General features: G+C 36.7%; 1 protein-coding gene across 1 annotated transcript in view; it reads left to right on the top strand.

Moving 5' to 3' along the window:
- LOC129740037 (cyclin G) overlaps window positions 1-21,975 on the top strand; it is a 43,382-nt gene extending 21,407 nt beyond the window's left edge. The window contains exons 2-7 of the mRNA XM_055731620.1: window positions 521-1,152; window positions 11,331-11,905; window positions 16,929-17,171; window positions 20,073-20,447; window positions 20,527-20,753; window positions 20,878-21,975. Coding sequence (XP_055587595.1) covers window positions 11,351-11,905; window positions 16,929-17,171; window positions 20,073-20,447; window positions 20,527-20,753; window positions 20,878-20,962 — 1,485 coding nt within the window. The 5' untranslated portion in view covers window positions 521-1,152; window positions 11,331-11,350 and the 3' untranslated portion in view covers window positions 20,963-21,975. The remainder of the gene's footprint in view (window positions 1-520; window positions 1,153-11,330; window positions 11,906-16,928; window positions 17,172-20,072; window positions 20,448-20,526; window positions 20,754-20,877) is intronic.
- The last annotated feature ends 586 nt before the right edge of the window (window positions 21,976-22,561 follow it).

Below are 22,561 nucleotides of genomic sequence, written 5' to 3' on the forward strand. Positions count from 1 at the left end.
CTTTAATTAACATTCAATTACCATACTTTATCCGGAATCCTGCTAACCAAGCTAATTCTGATCCACATTTTAACACGACCAGCCAAACTTGAACCGATTTTTCGTTTTAAATTCTTCTTGCTCAATGCAAAAAACCTTCTTAGTTTGAAGTTTTTATTTTAAGAAATTATTCCGTTGCATTGAATACATTTTTCTTTGGTTGAAAGAAAATTTACTTTGTTTCCAAATAAATTTGCAATTGAACAAATGTCTTTTGAATCAAAGAATTTGTTTAAAACCAAAGTCCAAAATTTTTCGATTCAAAAAATTAATTCTTTCTTTCAAAAATTATTCATTTGAAACAAAACCATAATTCATCGATTCAAAGTAAACAGGAGATTGAATCCAAAAAATGAATTTTTTGAATCAAAGTCAGTTTTGTTTTGTTTCAAAATCCAAGTTTTCTCTGCGTGTACCTACAACTTAACATTGCGAATAATTATATACTAATGAAATCATTTCTTTTCCCCTGAATTTACAGATATTTCGAGACAAATTTGCCATCTCACTAAAATAAGAAGATTTAATAAATCTTTTATATAAGCTGAGTCCATTCATCTATAACTATCATCGTGACCTGTGTTAACGGTCACTCAAATCCCAACCCCCTCATTATCATCTGCAGCAACACCATTATCATCGATAGGTGGCCCACAACTACAACACAAAGAAGGATGGAGGGGAACATCTCCTTTTTGGACTGAAGAAAAATAAATCTCTAAACTCTGCTGGATACTCTACCTTGAGGATTTTTCTCGGTGTTTGACCGAGTGCGGAGAAGACACCGTAAGAAAGTGTAGTACAGGAATACGAAACTGCGCGTACAGTGTCAGCTGAGCAAAACTGAAACACACACACAGCCAATTCAGCTGCGAGAGAGACAGCAACGGTTTAATACATTCCATATCACAACGGCTGAAAGAGCAGTGTAGAAAATATACAATTGCGGTACTAGATCATCAGCCAGATCTCTTGGGGTATGCCGTACAGGCTCTCCTGAACGAAATCTTCACGCAAGTCGTCATTGTAGAATCTAATATCGAATCGAATAGTTCTTTGTTACTGACATTGGGGTAAAGCAAAAGTGAGAGCCATAATCACGGAAGCATCCGGGTAAGTGACCGTTAGAAATTAACTTTGTTTACTAGTGACCTCGTAATGGTACTCAGGGACCACGTAATTGGCCCTGACAAAATATTTCTAAGGTGAAATTTTCTTTTGAAGCGAAGTGTACATAAAAGTAGTACTAGTAGTACGGGCAGCCATTTTGAATTTTTGCTTTGCGATTCCCTTGGAAATAACATTGCTGTTAAAATCGAGAAACAACTATTTTACTGCTGCAACTTTTAAATAGTTCCCTCAGGAACTAATTTACATTTGAATTTATTTTAATAACTTTCCTACCCTGTAGAGGTTTCGCAGAGGGAATGCAGAGTAATTTATATGGAATGCATTTCGTAAGGTTGTACCTACTTGCTAGTTTCTCCTATTAAAATAAACGATTTCTCAACCAGTGAACCAACCAATGTCTACCTTTTGAACCCTAAGATAGGGTTTTGTAATAGGTCCTCTTACCTGACGGAATCTATTACTAGCTAAAGTTAACATCCAGAACATTCGCGAACTTCTTTTTGTCTAAATATTTGGCATGATGGGACGCGATTGGACAAGTTTTTTCTCAATTACTCAGCAACAACAGCAAGCCCCAGCTTTGGGTGTTCATCTTTATTTTACATTTTTCCTTCGTTGTCATGTAGTCGTTTACCGAGGCTAAAATACAGTTCATCGATTCTGTGTGTAGGTTTCGGATGGAAAATGTAAACTTTTTTTTTTTGCTTTTCATACAACGGAACCAGCGAGCTTGATGAACTCGTTCGTTTGGAGTTTCGAGAAGTAAATTTTTGCGATGATTAAAGCAGATGGGGGTGGAAGTCGCAGGAAACGGTGTGGAGCGAAGTAGTGAAAATGGTTAAAATCATCTGTTTGCAGGGGGATGTGCGGGGTAAACTTGCATCACATCAAACAAACACAGTCAGTGGAGCAAACATTGAACGCACACTACGAGGGACACCGACTTAAAGAGAAATTTTGAGCAAATGAAAAAAACAGTGATGAAACTGTTTTATGCTACTATTTAAATTGGGTTTAATGGAGGACAACTTAAAAGTAACTCTGCAATCCTTCTTTGTCATGGACCGAGTTATTTGGAAGAATTATGTTTCAAGTTATGTAGTAAGATAAGTAAATAATCCTTTGTTCCCATAGTTAATAATAAATATTCAAGTATCCTTGGGCTTGCGTTTTCAGTGCATTATGTCTTAGTTTCAAATGAGAGCACCAGTCTGTGGTAAAAGGGCCCACAGTTATATTAATAATTTTTTTTGAAGTAATTATATAGTACGGAAAAGCTATATTTATCCATCGGGTGATGAAATTAAATCAATTTGAAAGCATTTTAGCGACTTATTTAGGAAAATGATTGTACGCAGCTAAATAGAAAAAGAAAAAAAAAGCTAAATAGGAAATTGATTTTATTTTCTGAAACTTGAAATACGTTTTTCTCAAAATAAAAGTCTTGGCGCATTCGCCGTATTCAAAAATCGATACCGATATGATGTTTTTTTTCATTTGTATGCCCATATATTACGCAACTTATGCCTAAAGCCTAGTCCACACTCGGCAACTTTACTGCGATTTTGGTTGCTGAGACATGTTTATGTTTACATTTTGAACTAGACGAAGAGATGCAAGTCTCCCGACACGTATGGGAGACTTTCAGGCAACCAGAATGTAAACATCAACAAGTCTCATCAACCGAAATCTCAGTAAAGTTGCCGAGTGTGGACTAGGCTTAAGACCAATGTGATCCAACTTGGCTGAATTCGAACATTATGGAGGACTAAACTAAACGGAACCCGAATCCGAAAGTGTTCCATTAAATGACTGGGCGCCTGCAGTAATGACAAATTGGGCACCCAGCTAAAATTGCCTTTCCCTTAATTGCTGTCTAACTGATGCCAAAATATATGATCAAATTTAAAACAGTACCTGTTTTGCATGGCGATCGTCTAAAGAGAAAAGCTGGCGTCTGTCTGGAACGGTTTAGGTATTTATTTTTCATTGAATTCATTCTAGACCATCTCTAGAGGGACATCAGCGCAGCAGTCTGTCTACAGGTAGACAACTATTAGAATGTCAGTCCGTTTTTACTTCTAACAACATACTGACATGCATGCATGTACAAGTTTGAATCGATTCTCGGTTCACATTACTCTGTATTATCGTTCCAGTGATCTAGAAATGACCGCTAGAGTCGAGCCGTTGGCGCTTTGATGTGGCTAGCTAAACAACCACACGCTCTGTTTGTCTTTTGATGTATATTATACACACAAATCACAAAACAAAGCTCATCAATGAGGTTTTTTGATAGATGTTCTCATCTTATAGCTCCTGATTTTGAACAAATTACACTAGAAAATTGTCAAATGAAGAAGTTTCTGCTTTATACCTTTAAAAAGTTGACGGATTACTATATACACTCCTCAAGCGGCTTGACCAATGGAGTGTTAAAGCAATCATGTAAATAGTACACTTGTAAATAAATAAACCATTCAATTCAATTCACGGCGCGTTCGTAAACTGATTTTTTTGGGTGATGCATCGATTTGTTTGGTACCATCAAGTCACCATTCACCGCCCAGACACCATTTACCGCCCAAAATCACCCTTTTGTGTGTATTTCGAAAAAACTGGATTTTTTTCTCCAAAAATAAGAATTGTGTTCTGTGTCGGCATCATTGTTCGACCATTTCACTGAAAAATCATCACTTAATTATGCTAACTATAGCCAGAAATAAAATATTTGGTTTTTCGTTTCCGGTCAAATTATTGAATTCGACGCCTGTTAGCGAACTAAGCATAACTGTGCTCCTAGGGGAAAAATGGGTTTTGTTTACTAAATAGTATCTATTTGTCCTACAATCGACTTCAAACGATAGTTTGATTTTTGTAGAATAGATTTGCATCGGAAAATTTTCGATTTTTTCAATAGTTGTTGTTTTTTGAAGCGTTTAGTGATGGGCGGTAATTGGTGTATAAAAAAAGTGTGGGTTCCTAATTACCGGTCACGCACAATTTCTTTGTTTTTAACGCACGTTTTGTGCAGGGTTGCTAGCGAACCGGGAAAACCGGGAAAACCGGGAAAAACTTTGGAATTTCATCAAGTCACCGGGAAACCGGGAAAAAACCGGGAATTTCGACACCTCACCGGGAAAATTGACATTTTTGAAATTTTTTCACGAAGTTTCAAAAATATTTTTAGAATTGTTTCAAAATTTAAGAGTAGTTTTGGGAGTCTCGATATAGATTTATCTCATAATCGCTTATTTTCGTTCATTAGTAAAATAAGCGTTTATGTTATCATTTCTTTAACTAATCGCGGAGAAATATGAGTTATCTCATTTTTTCGCTCTCCGCAAGTGTGCTACACTTACAAGCATAACTCAAATGATATTAATTTAATAATGAAACTATTATCGACAAAACTAAACACAAACTGAACTTTTTTTCTCTTAAAAAGGTTTCTAACTTAACCAGGTTCTCTTTTATAGAGGGTCAGCAACATACAAATTAATTAAAGTGATCTAGAAATTCAACTTTTCAATATGTATTTGATAAAAATCCATCTGACACCAGTTGATGCATCAGTTCGAAGTTTTCTGAGTAAGTTTAAATATGGTACAAAAGTGTTATTTCCTTTAACTTCCTTGGCCTAGTCAGGAAAATGACTCTAGCTTTATGGAGGTATTGCACTCTCACTTAAAGAGGTTTTGTGTTTTGCAAATCTTGAGACTTGTTGTTTTCTCTCACACGCTCTTTTTTTTTTTAACTCAAAATTAAGTATGACCGAGGTTCAAAACATAGTTTGATTCTATGAACTTAAAGTTAAGTACAATTTTTCCTCCTTGCGATGGATCAAAACGGAGTTCGAACTGCGAACTCAAAATTGATCCCTTTTTTTTCTTCGGCGAGGGATCAAAGCTGAGTTCGACCTTATGAACTAAAAATTGAACTCTCTTTGTTGGACTGAAAACACTTAGCGAGTTCAGTCCGAACCGGAACAGCAACCAACGAACACGTCGCAAAATTTTGTCGTTCCGGAACAATTACCGGAAGACTATGAAGGAACTTCATAATGAAATGCCTGTTCACCGTGTCAGCGTGAAATTCTGTCCGTCATTATCATCATATGGTGAGCGGCTTGGAATGTCCGGAAACTTCCGGATGTTGTTTACTTCCCGTGGGAAGTAACATCCGGAAGTTTTCTTTGACCGGGAATGTCAAAACTTTCCACCGCTCTGTAATTGCAATGCAATGTACCGGAACAGCAACATCCGGGTACAACAAATTTTAATCATCCTTTAATTCCCTGAAAATCAGCTACCCTCGAAAAAAAGGATAAATTCGAGTTCGGCTGCCGAACTTAGTATTGAGTTTGCCTATCAGAACTTAGTTTTGCTATTGCCCAGACAAACTCAAAGTTGAGGGATGCCACTGAAGTGCTGTTTTGAACCAAAACTACTTAATTTTGAGTTTAAAAAAAAAGAGCGCGCACTATAGAGGTTTCTCGTACATCCAGGTTATTCTGTTCCAGTTTCAGTTTCGACGTAAAATTATTCAGTATTCGATATACACATTTCATAAAATTAATTTATGCAAAAAACAAATCATTAGGCACCGTGAGACGTTTTTAACCCTTTATGTCATGATTTTTTATTTTTTCCTAAAAATTATTTTTTACATTTCGAAATGACGAGTACATCAAGAAAAAAAATTAAAATAAAATACGATTTTCCACTTTTTCCATACATTAATTGTTGCAAATTTAGCTACTTTATGAAACGAAGGGTTAAACAGCGTTACATCTCTTTTTCATCAGAAAAAAATATTGGTTTTTCAATGTTGTTGTTGTGTATTTCGTTTGAATAAGTCTGAAGAAGGAAGCATTACATCGCAAGTGTTGATTTTTTAATTCATTCTAGGTTAAGCTGTTGCTTATAGTTTCCGAAATCTAAGGTCTTAACTCTGATAAAAAATAATATCTTACACTCAAACAATTAAACCTCAGCCCTGTTTTATACACAGTTTCTATATTTTCACGAATCTTCAGTTCAAATGACTATTACTATTATATTTATTCATTGTTTTGTTTAAAAAAATTTTTTTTTCAAAAACATGTGTTTGGATACGTACAAAAAAATATATCTGGATTTAGAAAATAACTAAATATTTTCTGATGATTTTAAGTTTTGTCAGACAAATCCCCATTCAAGTTGATTTTATAGTATGTTTCGATGTATTGTTAACATATTTCTAAATAAATTATACTTTTTTTCTAGAACACTATAGAAATTCTAGAAAATTTATATTGGCTGGAAAGTTTCTTTAAAGTTTCAAGATAAATTTATCCGGAGTTTTTTTTTTGCAAAATTGTTGAAATTGTGGAGCAAAACAACGAATAGATGCCCAGTTCGTTAGATTTGCTTTAAAAAATAATGAAAGCCTGTAAATTTGAAACGAAAAGACAACGTGTTACAAGACGCCGAAGTGTTTGCCATGATTTCTAATCGGTTAACAAGTTTTGGAATACAATTATCAGAAATTTGAAGCCTTTTATATTGATTTTTGTTATTCGCCATGGTTTTAAATCAAAAACGAGTATAAAAATATTGAAAAAATCTTCATTTATATCCGGGAAAAAACCTGGGAAAAACCGGGAAAAACTTTGGAATTTTGAAACGAGAAATCGCTAGCAACCCTGTTTGTGTCAAAAGTGTAAATTGTAAGAAGCATTTAGTTTGATTACGTTAGAAAATGATGTTTTATCGCTGAAAGTAACCGATTACTTGAGGCTGTTTGCCGGGAATCATCATTTTGCCAGTCAACGAACTTTGTTTAAATTTGTACAAAATTTGCGGGAAAGATTTCACAAAATGTATTCTCTCAAGATTCAAAATATGGTTTTGACAGCTCGTTACATGGACAATAATAAAAAGAACAGTTTCCGTGTTGTTAGATAGTTTTTCCTTAAGAAAACATTATCGATACCCAAACAAGTCGAGTGGGCGGTAATAGGGCCAGTTGAACACCTCAACGTTTAGTTAATTATTTTTAAAAGCGTACATTTTTCGCATTCCACTAAATTTTTTATTTAAAGTAGAGCAGTTTTGAGATGTATTGGAAAAGAAAGCGAATAAAAATCTTCCGTCGTTTTTTTATTACACATGTTTGAAGTTGAAAAACCGCTTAACTGGGCGGTAGATGGTGACATGATGGTAGATGCAAATATAATTGAAACAATATTCACCACACTTATTTTCTTCATATAATGAGAAGGCGACACCATCAGCATCCTCTAGCGGACAAAATGGAAGCATTAATTCGAGAAATTTGTCTAACTTGTGAATAGCGTGTATTCCGATTCGACTTGATCAGGGATGCCAGTTGTAATAAATGAAATTGTTTGTTTCTATTCTTGCACCATAAAAATTTTAGTAAACCAACAAATTTTATTGTTTCAAAAAATACATAGACTTGGATGCGCATAAAGTGTTTTTTAAGGGGGGGGTAGGGTCTAACGGGTAAAAAATAACACCATTTTCACGATTTTTTTCTAGAGCTATCGTTCAAACAAATTTATTCAAATTTTTTGCATTATACAAAGCATTGTTAAAAGAACATTTTGTATTTTTTTCGTAGAAAAATATTGAAAAATGAACCGGTGACGGAGCACTTTCGAGGATGCCTTTTAAAAAACAGGATTTGCGGTGGACACTGTATCTCAGCACAGAATCATCTGAAGTCAAAAAATCAGAGCAAAATATTTTTAATAGATGTTTTTCTGGACCCCAACGTTTTTATTTAACTTAAAAAAAATTTTATGAAATTTTTGTGGCTGTTTGAAGTAAAAAATACGGTTTTTCACGAAAAAATCCGCCATTTTTTATCTGTAAAATCTCCCCAAAGTAAAAAAACAAAAAAAGAAAAACGTTGGGGTCTGGTATTTTATATGTAGAAAATATGTTCCAAATTTGAAAAGAATCGGATAAGTAGTTTTCAAATGACGATGTCCACGGACTTTAAAAACGTGCTTTCGAGAAAAACGCGTTTGAAGTTTCTGATCTTGCTTCTTTGCAGTGTTAGATAGGAGGAGATAAATGCCTATAACTTCTACAGTTTTGTTTCAATTGACTTGAAAATTTGACACAACATTCTTGAAATGTTTTACAATAAGAAAATAAAAAAATAAAAAAAACGATTTTTTGAAAGTGTTAGACCCTACCCCCCCCCCTTAAGAAAAAGATTTTAAATTCAATCGGTCAACTGCTTAACTGTTTATTAAAATTTTGCTTACTAATAATAGTTAAGGAAAAAAAATATCACGAAATTAACGTAGAAATATCGTTATTTTCTCTTTACTAGATGACGGGTGTCGCTTTTCAATTTGGCAAAAAATGGGGTTTTAAACGATTCGTATATGATGATATTGTTATTGTCTCATGCTAGATTTTTCTTGTTAATATTTGAACATTTTCAAACAAATTGGTTTATCATTATCAAACTATAAAGTTTGTTAGATCATTTATCAAATCCAGATCTTAGGTCAAAGGACATTATACACTGATACCGTAATTGACACTTTTCTGTGTAAAATTTGACACATTTCGAGCTTAGCTGGGTGAACACATTTTCAGTGTTCGAGGGTCAAACACTCAAAAGTGTTGTACTGGATAAGAAAATGTTGGCGTGTTAGTTTCACACATCTCGTTGGGAATGCGGTACTAAAAATGTACACAGATTTTCTGTAGCTACGGGGGTCGATATTTTTAAACAATATCAATAAAGTTTAACTTTAATGGAAATGGAAATAAAAGAAAATTGAACGTTATTTATGCGTTGGGGTTAGGTTTTATTTCATCAAATTTTTAACATTAAAAACACTTTTTAGCAAGATCTGCTTTTGGTGCTCGTTGATGATAATTTCGTCGTAGATTGTGTGCTGTTCATGCTCAATTGAGGAACGTTAACGTTAACGAAAGCTATACTTGTTCCAAATGCCATCATTGAAATTTAATAATTCTTCCGGCGATTTCCACTCCATGGCTCATCTCCGGAATTGTACCCGACCAGAACTGAAACACGAAAATACGCAAATGAAGAATAAAACTTAATTTAACATTTCTAAATACATACCAAAGAAGCTATTTTTTGGATTTTCAAGATTGTAAGAATATGCGCTGGTAATAATTCATATTTATTCAAATAGTAATCATTTTACTTCCGCCTTTTCTATATGCTACGCCACACTTTTTGCGATTGTCAATTGAAAAATCAGGACACCTGGCATCTCTGATCAAAGCTCCGAAAAAATTCACAGTGTAATAGTTCCATTTCTGTCGCCAGATAGCGCTATTCGTGTCTCCCGATTTCTCGTTAAGTGGTGTATATCGGTTCTAGTATATCTGGTAGATGTCAAATCACCTTCCAATGCTGTTGCATACAGTTTGTTTAATTTATCAACGCCAGCATCGATAAAATGAATCACTACGATAGAAAAAATGAAAAACGCCGTCAATAATGAAATATAACAAAGAAAAAATAAAATTAAAAAAAACGTATTTTTGTAACGGCAAAATTATCAATGTCATAATCCCAGCAGATAGCGTATTACTTTTGTTTCGGGTTTGTTTACGATTCGTCGTTACTTTTTTAACAATCTGAAATGTAATATGCCCCAAGTCGCTTATCATCGTGCCCTGGCCTGGATTTCGTCAGACGAAAACAACGTCGGACGGGGGTAAATGCAAACAAAAAAAAACTTACAAGTGTGTAGATTTTGCGATGCCCACTATATTCATATGTATAATCAACGGTTGATAGTGGAGCATCAGCACACTGTCACGCGCGTGATCAGCTACTTTCCATCGGTTGTGTTCCTTTGAAAAGTGCACAGTGAGTGTGTTCATTGTTTTCTAGACGCGACACGTTTGTGGAGCGCAAACCAGTTCGGATACTTCCGTATTATGCAGTGATATTTTTAGGTATGGTTTTGTTTATTCGTTCACGTGACTTTAAATCTGAACTCTGTTTATAATGATGAGCGTCAATGCGAAGGTTCACTGGTTGGATATTGTTTTTCAAACCGTGTCTGGTTTGTTATGTTTGGTTACCACAATCTTACATAACTATCTTAGATAACCATTTCCTATTATATTTACGACCTGAATTCATTAGTGATTCATTTTATGACCCGCATTCCGAAGTTCCCATATTCCTTTTCTTAACTCACCAACTTTTGCTTATACTTCACACTAACATCATTTCATCACCATCACTTATTAATCTAGACGTACCAATTTTCCAGATTTTGAAGCGCAAAGTAAGTTTCGTTTTTTGGAGGACCGGAGAAAATACCCCATAAGATAAACCAAACAAACCAAAATAAACACCATAAGAAAAATCTGAAATAAAACAATCAGGATAGACATACACAACTAGTCTGGGAAGTGTTAATGTATTTCGGTTCCGCTCGAATCGTATTTTCGTTGTTTTTTTTTAAGAAGAAGATTATTAAATGCTGTACCGAACCTATTAAAAAGTGAAAAGTAATTAGTCATATTTATAAAAATACTAAATTAAACCATACTCCGATCGAAGAAGCGGAATACATTTTCTCAAACACAGTGGAATTCCCAAATCAAGGCTAAACGTAACGATCGCATTAAGGTTGCTACCACTACGAGTAGTTGACCGGTGTGTGCGAATTGTTGGGTCAAACGGTTGTACGCTTTTTCGAAGCAGCACGAATAATTTATTTTATATTCTCAAAAAAAAGGTATTAAAGTTTGCCCTTGGCGGACTAGTGTATACCTAATTCTAGGCGTACTACCGTTGATTGAGGGTTCTCTGAGTGTCACATTTCAGAAGAAAATTCAGCTTGAAGTATAAATAAAAGGCCATCTCCTTGAAGCGCACAGTTGATATCCGCTGAATTTGGTGTGTAACCTTTGTTCATAGATATAATTGTGTGCGGATTGAAGTGTGGAGTTTAGTACCTATAACGAGTTCTCGGGTGATGTATTAGTTGATTTGGACAAAGTTTACGATATATTCGATAAATTTCGTTCTTTGATTCCAACTAATAAATCATCATAAGAGACCGGCAACCTTCCTTGGAGGTTGTGGCGTGAGATCAAATTAACAGATTTCCTCATCTATTACGCCCACGCTAGGTACTAGGCCAGCCCTCAGTATGTCTGTCCCTGTACGCTGCTATTCTGTCGATACGATGAACAACATCATCGACCAGAAACAGCACGTCGACATCGGTAGTGGCAATAGCAATAACGCCCGTATGGACGAAGACGAAACGATGTCGATGCTGTCTGGTAAGGTTCAAGTATCCGAGGAGATGCAACACGACCAGCGGATGTTGTCAGAGGGCCGGCTTGGGACACCGGATGCTGCTGATGCAGTTCTTATGGAGTCGCAGGTGGACGAACCGGTGGCGAGCAACTATCATCACCATCAACATCATCATATGATGGGCGCCAACGGTGGTGCTGCAGCGACGACAAGCAACGATGGCAGCCACTTCGCAGGAAGTGGTCTACACGACATGGCTACTGGTGGTTCCGGTGCCAAGTCGCTATCCCCACAGAAACAACCACTATTGACATCATCACCCCTGCAGCCACAACAGTCCCAAGCCCCCGAATCGTTTGAGCAGATGATGGCCAAGCTGAGCGAGCTGCTCGCACTGGAGCCGAAGTATCAGCCGAACCTCTTCTTGCCGCAGCTGTCATGCGTAAGTACCTCATACTTTATTTGTTTAGATTCATACACTGGCGCCTTATTTCATCTTCCCGGAAAGTTTATCGATACCGATATTTAAAAAAAATGTAAATCATACTGTAGCAAAAATTGCGTTAACTTTGTTAAGCCTCGTGATCAACAACTCAAGTCAAAAGCTAGCATTTCGCTGTAAACAAAATTATATCGACCCTCTCTAGAAAATAGTTCACTCCCTCGGTTGTTTGTCCTGTATCAAGGGCTTACCCAAGCTTCGCGCTGCCCTCATCGAACATTAAGCAGGAACGAGCGCCAGCCTGGTTAACGATGTAGTTTTTTTTGTTGTCGGTTGGGTCAGTTCTATCGAAGGAGAGGAAAAATCTCCATCATTACGTCTCGATTCCATATGCTTTGGCTTGCGAGTAAAAACTGGTTCGCTTCAACCGAGATGACGATGTCCTTCGATCCGAGCATCGTTCCTTTAATCGAATCTGGCTTACATTCTCGGTGGATACGTGCCTTCGAGTTAGGTTTACAATCCCATAGCTACCTAATCATCGAAAGACTTGTTTTCGTGCAAGAAACAGGTAATCGTGTTATTTTTATTTTTACACGTAGCCCATTGATTCTTGAATGTTTTTTTTTTTGTTTTGTATCTTATCAGAGATAATTCGCGTCATCTTGGATTTCTTTGTCTTCAACGGAGGGTCGGTTTGTTTTGTTTTTTTTCGGACACGGTCAAACCCATAGCTGCTGATAGATAAGGGGTGTACCTGGTACCATCATCAAGCTGCGGCCGTTATCGATTGCGCCTAGACAGCCTGGGGATGTAAGATAAAAAGTCATTGCTCTTTCGATGAGTGCAGTTCACTTCTACCAAATTTTCTAGAAATTTTTAGTGATCTGGATGAACAGATTTTATTGCCTTAAGCCAAAATCAAGCGACGTTCTTTAACCTTTACACCAGGGGTCGGGGAACTTTTTGAATTACTATCCCAAAACATTTTTCTTTAAGTTGATATTACCCTATGACGAAGAGCAAAAAAACGTATCCGTTAACACTAAGCGAGCTCTCAAAGCGAGCGTGTTATTTGAATGCCTCAGGGGGAAATATTCACTTCTGCATATGTCGCTAAATTCTTTACTTTCGAAATAAAACCAACAAATTCATAAAATTGCAAAATGAAAATATACACTTTTCACTCAAAAAATATTCTCTGTTACCCCCAAGCATATCACTTTTACCCCATTTGGGGTAATTTACCCCGGTTTCCCGACCGCTGCTTTACACCAACAAAAACAGTATCTATCGGCTAGACTAAAAACTTATGAAGTTTTTGTCATGCTGTTACTTGCTGCTTGGGCTTTCATAGAATCTATGAACTATGATGTGTGTTCGTTTAAAAAAAAAGCGTACCTGGTACCTGCTTTGCTGTTTTTGATTCAGCATAAATTGAAACTTATTTTCATCAGTATACAATCAGCAAAGCGAATAATATAGCGCTGATAGATGGAATCAAATGATCGACTGGTATGATTGGGTACATTTGATACGCATGCGAAACATACTTCAACGCTGTTGCATCATTATTTTCTCCTCTGAATCAGCAAATTCCAAAACAAAAAAAAACGATGGACAATATTCTACAATAATTAAAGTAAAGTTTCAACCGACAAATCCACAAACGCTTAAAAACAATCTTCAAAGCCGTTTTTCTCGATGACTATAAATGTACTTACTTATACCGTACAATTTCTTCTTTTCAATCTTTGCTGCAACCATTAATTTTCTAGATTTTTAACTTTTTCCGTACGATGTTCAAGGCACCAGACATATTTGTTAGAATTTCGTAGTGAAACAAAAAAAAATGGATTAGATGGTGGTTCTCCTGCTGCTTTGAATTTTGGCTATTTTTAGATCGATCATGCCTATGATCCTTTTCTTGAGTTAATATTCATCTCAACATGGGAGCGAGTTTTGTTTTCGTGGGGAAACCGAATAAGAAACTAATTGTCTCTATGGCTCAACGAGCAGCATCAACAACCAAGCGCGCATACAATAAATCGTTGATTGTGACGCGACACAAATTTAATAAAAATAATTTTTTAATACCATTTAATGGCAATACACAAAAACCCTGCTCTAGCGGTCCCACAAGAGGGACAACTTCAAGGAAAAAAACAAAACGCGGTCAAGTTGTTTGTTTGTTTTCGAGTTTCTTCTTTCATTAAGCTGAAAGTGCTACTCGGTGGAGAGTCTTATCAAAACGAACGATTACTCGCTCTTTGGCGAGAAAAGGCGGGTAAACATACACCGATTGGGGTTGCGGGTTATGCCAGCTCAACAGACGGACAACAATGCAAATTGTCGGATTACAAAAATAGAAAAACAAGAACATCAAGTTCACGATCGGTAGAAAGTACCAGAGAACCTTAATAGTACGAGATGAGCTAAAGGAAATCCTGTTGGTTTAACGACCCCTGTCGATTGTTTTTTTTTTGTTCCAATCGTCGGGGAGCCAACGGGATGCAACCGATCCCAGGCGCTATGTTTGTTCTATTTCATGTCTTTGATTGCCGCTTCGATTTCAGCAAGCCTTGGTCTTTGAGAATCAACTTTAATCGGTATCAAAGCGAATGCTACCACTAATAATCAACCACCGCCAGAATGAAGTTTTTTTTTCTATTAAACAATGGCGACATACCTTGTAAGCGCGTATACAGTTTTAATAATTTTGCTTGTGTGTTCAACACCACCGTTGTTACTAGGGCGCTTTTTTAGCTTTTCCCTCCCAGCGCTCCCTGCCAATCTCGGTTTGCTGCTTTCAAAGAGGCAAATATTTTCCCCTTTTTTAATGCTTCCAGTTAACGCCAAGCTGTCAAGAACGGAACAATGGAGACGCGAAATAATTTACATACAAATGAGATCATGCTCTGGAAAAGCGTATCCATACATCATATGTCAGTAGGTAGGTACAATAACAACGCGTACAAGCACATTTACCTAGTTCGGATTTCGCTTTGGCTCGAGCTCCAGGGTTGCGAAGAGAGAAGTCTGGAGTTGTTCGGTTCCAGGTTTTGTGTAAATCGACTGCAGCGGCCCCTGTGATTGTTGGATGGCAGAATACCGTTTAGGAGTGTGCGAATGTGCACAGTTCCGCTCGGTTGAATCGCGCAGCATGCAAATTGTTTTGTTGTTAGATACCTAGGTGTCTTTTAAAAAAGCAAATCAACTTATCTCAGAGCCGACTCCCGCTTGTCAACTTAACGATGGACGGTATGCGCAGTCAGCTGGAATTATTTTTTACCTACTATATCAATGACAATGGCCTGGTGTGGGTACAGTCCAGTTTATATTCTGCACTGACGCAAGCCAGAATGGCTAGTTCTACAAAGCCAAAGAAAATATCATCATCATTCATTTTCACTTAAAAAAAAATAGCTAAAATTTCCCATTTTGAAACAATTACAAAAAATATAAGCGAAAAAAATCAGTCAAATGGTTGGCCAGCAGCAGAAAACGATCACAACAGCAAAGACGACGACGACAATAATCGAGCTTGGTTGTTGTTCCGCTTCTTTATTTTGTACATCTTGAACATCCTTGAATCGAGCAGCGAAGCGTGTGCGTCGAAAATCGCTTATTCAACAACGCCCCGCCCGAAACTAAAGGAATAAAAAACTGAAATATCAACAAACCAACCAACTGATGACACTAATGCCATATTCGTTTTCATCCTGGTGGTCCACCGGTTGTGCACCAAGTGCTGTTAAAGCGTTTTTTTTATATGAAGATGACAGCAGTTGGTGCACAACCGGTTGGCCACCAGATGAAAACGAATGCGGCATAAGTCAGTTTTTTTGTTGCTGTTATAGCGTAGCACTCCTATATTGTTGGGAGTCAAAATTTATATACTATCTCGTACAGCGTATTATTTTATGAATTACAAGTAGTTTACGCGTCTAGTCCTATTAGTGCAGATTGGCAAACCAATCTACCACAGCACAGCATCTGATCGTTTGTTTCGAGTTTGCATTAACTTAAAGCAACGCTCTCTTAACAAGACATGCTTATTTGCGTCGAACGGTCTCGCTAAATTGCAGCAGCAATTAAACAAGCTTTAATTTTTACAAGAAATTAAAAAAAAATCCATGCATACCACTAAACAACGAAACCTTCAAGCGAATGATGTTCATACGTACGTAACATACGTGCGTGCGAAGGGTCTTGGCGGTGTTGATGGAATTTTGGTATTCAATGTCAAAAATACTACTGCCGCCGACCGACTCGTCTTCTTCTTCATTCGAGGGAGAGAACAGGTTTGACGACTTTTTGCTTGCAACACAACCGTTGTCTCACAAGAGACCCTCTTTCTTTTCTATATTTTCTTGCGTCTGTATTACACGACTTTCATGCCTAAGGCCAATGAGATCCAACTTGGCCAGACCCGCTGAATCCGGAAAATAACTTGAATCAAAGTTTCAGAATATTTTTCCGTTTTGCTATGCTTATTTTGTCTCCTGGTTTTGTAATAATAATAAGTCTGTTCAATGAAGTTTGTTCGAAATAGGTCCAAACAAGTTAGAAATGGATAGTATAAGTTGGATTTCTTTTTCCAATGGACTTCGATCGTTTCGACCCAGAGTACCTCTGTTCGTACGTTCATCCACCCAATCGACACTAATTTTATTTTGTTGGCCCTGTGTGTTTTAATCTTTCCATTTGTCGTGCGTTTATTTTGTCGCGACTGGTTTATATTAGCTAATATAGGTACCTATCTTTGTTTTACATAGATTTTTTTTCGCGTTTTCCTAAAACTTTTCTTGTACACGGTTGATTTTTTCTTCAAAATAATATCAAAAAAATAGTTTTTCACATTCGTATTTTTCAATTTAAAATTGAAATTTTTTAACATCTAATTTTACATCCTCAATAAGCGCCCTCATTTTTCGTACTCGTTTGAGTTTATGTCAAAACATTACTGATTATATTTTTTCCGTTTATTTCCTCGATACACAACTACAATAAAAAACGATAGAATGGCGAAATCACGATCGGGACTCGAGACGGTGCCGCCCATGTCCTGCGGTGCCTGAAGGTCTGGTACGAACTGCCAAACGACGTCCTGTTTGCGGCCATTAACTTGGTCGATCGGTTCCTGACCAAGATGAAGGTCCGGCCGAAGCATATGGCCTGCATCTCGGTTAGCTCGTTCCATCTGGCCGTGCAGCAGCTGAGCCTTCCGCAAATCGACACCGAAGATTTGGTCGCTATTTCACAGGTGAGTTCAATGGATTGTTAGTTACTGTTTTTCACAATTTTTCTCAGCTGATTATATTTTTGGTTGTCGATTGATCTCAATGTGTTAGTGCGTTCTCATCGGTTTCCCGTAAGATGAAAAAAAAAAAAAGAAATTCGTTTCTGTTTCATTTTGTTTTATTTTTGGCCTTTGGGTGGTCACCTTGACTCGGCAAAAAAGCGCGACTTATGCGAGATTCACGTAGGAAGCAAACAAACATATTCGCACCTCTCTTGTTTTTGTTATGGCATGGATGTTTACTCGATGTTGCCACAATGAACAGTCTTGATAAAAGGATATGTTAATTCAGGAACACAAACCATCTTCAGCATTTGTTCATGAATTGTTTTTGTTAACAAATCTAAAATAACATAATTATTTTATTCTCATAGATGAATCCAAATCTTAAAATAACCACGCCCTTCGATTTTTGAAAACTTTAATAACGTTTCAAATTAATTTTCGTGTCTGTGTAAGTCGTTAAAAATATGTCCTCAGATGAGCAAAAACATATACTTATAAGCATAAGAGGCTGTTGACGAATCGCGTTATGTAAATAAGTAGGTATATACATATTTGTGTGAAGTTGATTATGATACGGTGATGATGCAGATTGGAATTTCAAATCCGATTATCGAAGAAAAAATCATAAGTGATGAATTCACCATGGTCGTTCATATCTTCTTACTAAACCTGTTCAAATATGTTGTTAATATAATTTCAAATCACACTAGCGCTTTTCAAAAAATAATTACGTTATTTTAACTGAATTGATATAAGCTATATATGTATGCATACAAATTCGCCAACAAAATTCGATTTTAGACCGGAATAAAGTTTCTAACATCTGTTCGAAGTACGACAATCGTCATCATCGTATATTATATTCGATCAACGGACACAGCGCGAGATCCGCGCGTGTATTCTGTTGCCAAGTGACAATATTCGAAGCGTTCATTGCGAAGCTATCAGAAGCAAAATACGCGGAGGAGTCGTGTCTAGAGAACAACAACCGTTTGGCGAAGCTTCTTGATTCAAAACCGTTACTGGGCCGAAGTATTTCATTGGCTTAATATATGTACCATTAAACTACAGATAAATTTCGATTTAAATATTATTTTGTTTGTTTGTTAGTTTTATTTATTTATAGAGGCTTTAAACATTCAGTTCATTCGCCTCTTTTTATATCATAATAACAAAATATAAGATAAATACAAAATGATACATCAAACAAGCTTAAAAAATAAATATTGTTTTGTAATTCTTTATTTGAATAATTGTAAAGCCACCTTCTTCCTCAGTATTGGGTTTAAAAATTTTAGTTTTTCTAAGGCTTGATTCGACTCGCGACTCGAACGAAAAAAAAGTCACACGCTGTTGAAATCGTATGATGATGCAAAGCACCACCGTGCTTATATTAATGACAGCCATCATACTAGTCAGTGCCAGTAGTGCGCACGAGGGACGGACAGATAAGATTGCAATATCAATTTGACTCAAATGACGACCGCTGTTATAACTAGAAGGGTAAACGTAATCCAAAATGACCGTTGCAATGACAATGTTTGGAACAAATGTAGGTGTATACCTACTGCATTCGGGAGCTTCTCCTTTTTAGGTAGCGCTGGAACAACTTGTCGTGTTTCAATTATCTTATTTTTTCATCAAGTTTTACCGTTTTTGATTTTTTCTTAACAAATTCACACAAAATTCTTCATGTGTCGTTCCTTATCTGTTAAACAATTCATCATATAATTTGTTTGCAAATTGTACAATGAGAAACAATATTTTAAGGTATACCGGGGCAAGTGTAAACAGATTTCACCATAGTTCGACTTTCACATGTCCTAGAAAAATATATACATCTTACTAAGTTATCAATTATCGGTCGTTGCATCACAAAAATTGTTTTCAACAAATTTCCATTGAAAGTGAAAAATTAAAATTTGTTGGTAAAAAGCTACGGTACTTTTTTGTAAAAATTTCTTGCCCCGTTTATGTTCAATGCGTTTTCTAAACTAATTTACAGATGCGTCAGTGTATTGGTCCTTAAATGTTCCGGTATGTCTTATCAACGTTTATTGATATATTTGCTGTTTTCATGCAATATTAATTATTTTACTGACTGTTGTTTTATGCAAAAGACCTTCATTTTCCAAGGCACTAAAGAATTTTGAATATCCGCTTCAGATACAACACTTTGGATGCCCCTTCTGATCATTTTCATATTATGCTGAACCATTTTGGAGATGAAATTCTGAAATGGCTGATGTTACATGGCTTAAAGCTGCGTTTATTATAAATTGTCCGCTTTCACTTAAATATCAGTCCCAGGATCAGAAGCTAGGTACTTAACTAATCGACGTTTGGCTGTTAAAGTTGGAATTTTGGCCCTCTAATGTTTACGCTGTCCTTCAATAATATAAACTTTCTACTTGCTGGATGTAGAGCGCTCCTGTACGGGGACGACTTGAATATTTTTCTGACCATAAACAGTTTAGCAGACTATCAAATATTACAACAATTCCTTGGTGCAGTTGTGAACTGTTGTGCTGTCAACTTATTGGCCTTGAGTGAGTGTTTCAAAGTAGCATTTACACATTTGACACAATACATGCGTTGAAAACAAAGAAATTGTGCGTGACCGGTCATTAGGAACCAACACTTGTTTGTACACCATTTACCGCCTATCGCTAAACGCTTCGAAAAACAACTAATGAAAAAATCGTAAATTTTCTGAAGCAATTCTATTTTACGAAAAGGCGTCGAATTTAATAATTTGACCGGAAACGATAAACCAAATATTTTATTTATAAAAAAATAAAAAATAAAAAAAAAACAAATACCTAATCCAATTTATCGTACATCTACCTCTTCCTCTAGTGTCGTTGCACGTCACGTGATCTAGTGCGCATGGCAGACATCGTGGCCAACAAACTCGGTGTCCAGATCAACAGCGCTCCCGTCACAGCCTTGGCCTTCATTCGACTGTTTTACTACATCTTTGAAAATGCTGCGAATGCGCTTGGCCTAAGTGACATCTTCTCGTCAGCAGTTTCCCTGGCCGATCTGGAAATGCGGCTGGAGATTCTGGCTTGCGATGCTAGCTGTGCCAGCATTCGACCTTCGGAGCTGGCTTTGGTCATGATCTTCACCCAGATGGATGCTCACGTCAGCGCCAATAAGGAGCATGGGCTGTACAATCAGCAGATCCACGACCTAGTGGATTATGCGATTCAGCTGCAAAAATTTTGTCGGGTAAGTAGTATCTCCATAACCTATGGTGTTCATCCAATATATTCAACTCATCATTCATTCTAATGTATATTTCCAACAGATCCCCGACAGCAGTTTCTTCTACAGTCACAGTATTGTCGCTAAGATTTTGTCGCAGTACAACGGTCAGCACAAGATGCCGTACAAGCAGCGTTTGGTGTGGAAGCTATCTTCCCGCACCATGAAGGTTTTACGGCCGACCGACAAGCTGACTTCGTATCTGCCGACCATTGCCGAACACCATCAAACCCACAACAGTCACGTGAACAACAATAATCTTAGATTTAGGTATGTTTTATTTCTTTTCAAGCTAGTTGACTGTATCCGAAATATCTTCTTTGAATTTTTCTTCGTTTTTCGATTCCTCTTTTAACATAGTTCAATGGCGCTAATTATACTCTTCTCATTACAGAACCGGAAGCGTCAGCTCGGAAGACGATGGCGAAGATTGGCCAACCTCACCTATTGTAGCAGTTTGTGAACAGTTTGACGAGTAAAACGACAACAAGATTTTCTCTCTTTGTGTGCCCGTTCTAATTTGTGTTTGTGTGTGCTGGGAGTTACACTCCCTGAAAATACCCACAACTGTTCAGCACGGCACCCTCCGCTGAGTATTGGAAGAGAGCAAGAATTAGAACTTCCTTTCAGTTTGAGTGAATTGTTTCGTCTATTACTCCAGCTACTACTACAACCGTAACAACTAAAAAAAATACGTCTATTAGTTAATTTATTATCGTTTCGTTGAAATATCGTTTTTGAACTATAATATTTGATAAAAAGTTACAAAATTAAGGACACGTGACATAAAAATTGTGAGGAAAAATAATATAAAGGAAAACTACGGAAAACTGTGTGTGCGAACAGTGTTTCCTTTCTGAAAGAAGACATTCTTCTCTAACCAGCACGTAATAACATCAACAACTAGTGTGTGTGCAAGCGCGAACACGCTGTGATATTCCATCGACAAGGAAAGGAACAAGCAAACCTAAGAGGGGTCTTTAATGTGGAAACCCAAATATTCTACATTCGGGAGACATCAAACGCCACAGCTTCCGGAGAGCAGAAATCCTAGAGTGGAATTAGGAACTCCGAATATTTCAATCATCAGAAGACAAGGTGATCTGTGCGTGTGTATGCTCTGGATTCTCGATCGTAGAATCATCGACATTACATCATCTGACTTACTTAACAACACAGCAACAACAAAACTACGTCAACGATAGTTCCGAACAACAACCTGTTCTAGTATCGTCCCTACCACCTCGTATTCAAACGTATGGTAGGCATCATCATACAATTGGAAGGACGTTTCTGGGTTCACCCGTGTTTCTTTTTTTAAGGATTCGTAAGAAAAAACTGTGGGTAGAATATAATAACTATTCGTTGGACGTAGTAGGGTTTCTTTATTATCTTCACTGATTTTGTAAAACTAGATTCTAACTAAATACACACTCTTTGTTTTAATTACTCATATCCGAGACTAGCGCTGCATATTAAAAAAATCACAAAAGAATAAAACTTCATTACGGAAAAAATAACAAAAATTTTAAAACAGAAAACCACTTTGCGAGAGAAACGGGACGTGTCGGAAAAAAATTTATAAAAACTAAAAGCAGCGAAAAACATAAAAGAAAATCAAAAAAAGTACAAAATATACAAAAAGTAAAAAAATCTAGCAAATAGGTGTTTAACGCATAGGCAGACAAACAGCGTGCGCAGAGATAAGCCAGAACTAAGCCACACTAAGCTTAAGGGAAAGATCAAGAACGAGAATTATTTTGAAGGTTCAAACAAAACAAAAAAAAACAAACGATCGAATCACAGACTAGCTCATCCCGAAAACTTTGGACGATACTTGCAGGAAAACTAGCAGGAGTATATAGTGAAGAAAAATCATCTCACAACCGATCATGCAGATTTAGAAGGGTGTTAAAAACGGGAAAACCAACAATTCCTGACCAGATCGATAACATTTAAGCCAGTACTGATTGTGTTATTAGATATTTTATGCAGTTAATTAAACCAAGAGGTGTAAACTGACCAGAAACAAAAACAGCTTGTGTGATTTTGTAGTACATTTTCTCTCGTGTTTTCCT

The sequence above is a fragment of the Uranotaenia lowii genome, chromosome 1 (genome assembly GCF_029784155.1).
Source record: "Uranotaenia lowii strain MFRU-FL chromosome 1, ASM2978415v1, whole genome shotgun sequence".
Taxonomy (NCBI): domain Eukaryota; kingdom Metazoa; phylum Arthropoda; class Insecta; order Diptera; family Culicidae; genus Uranotaenia; species Uranotaenia lowii.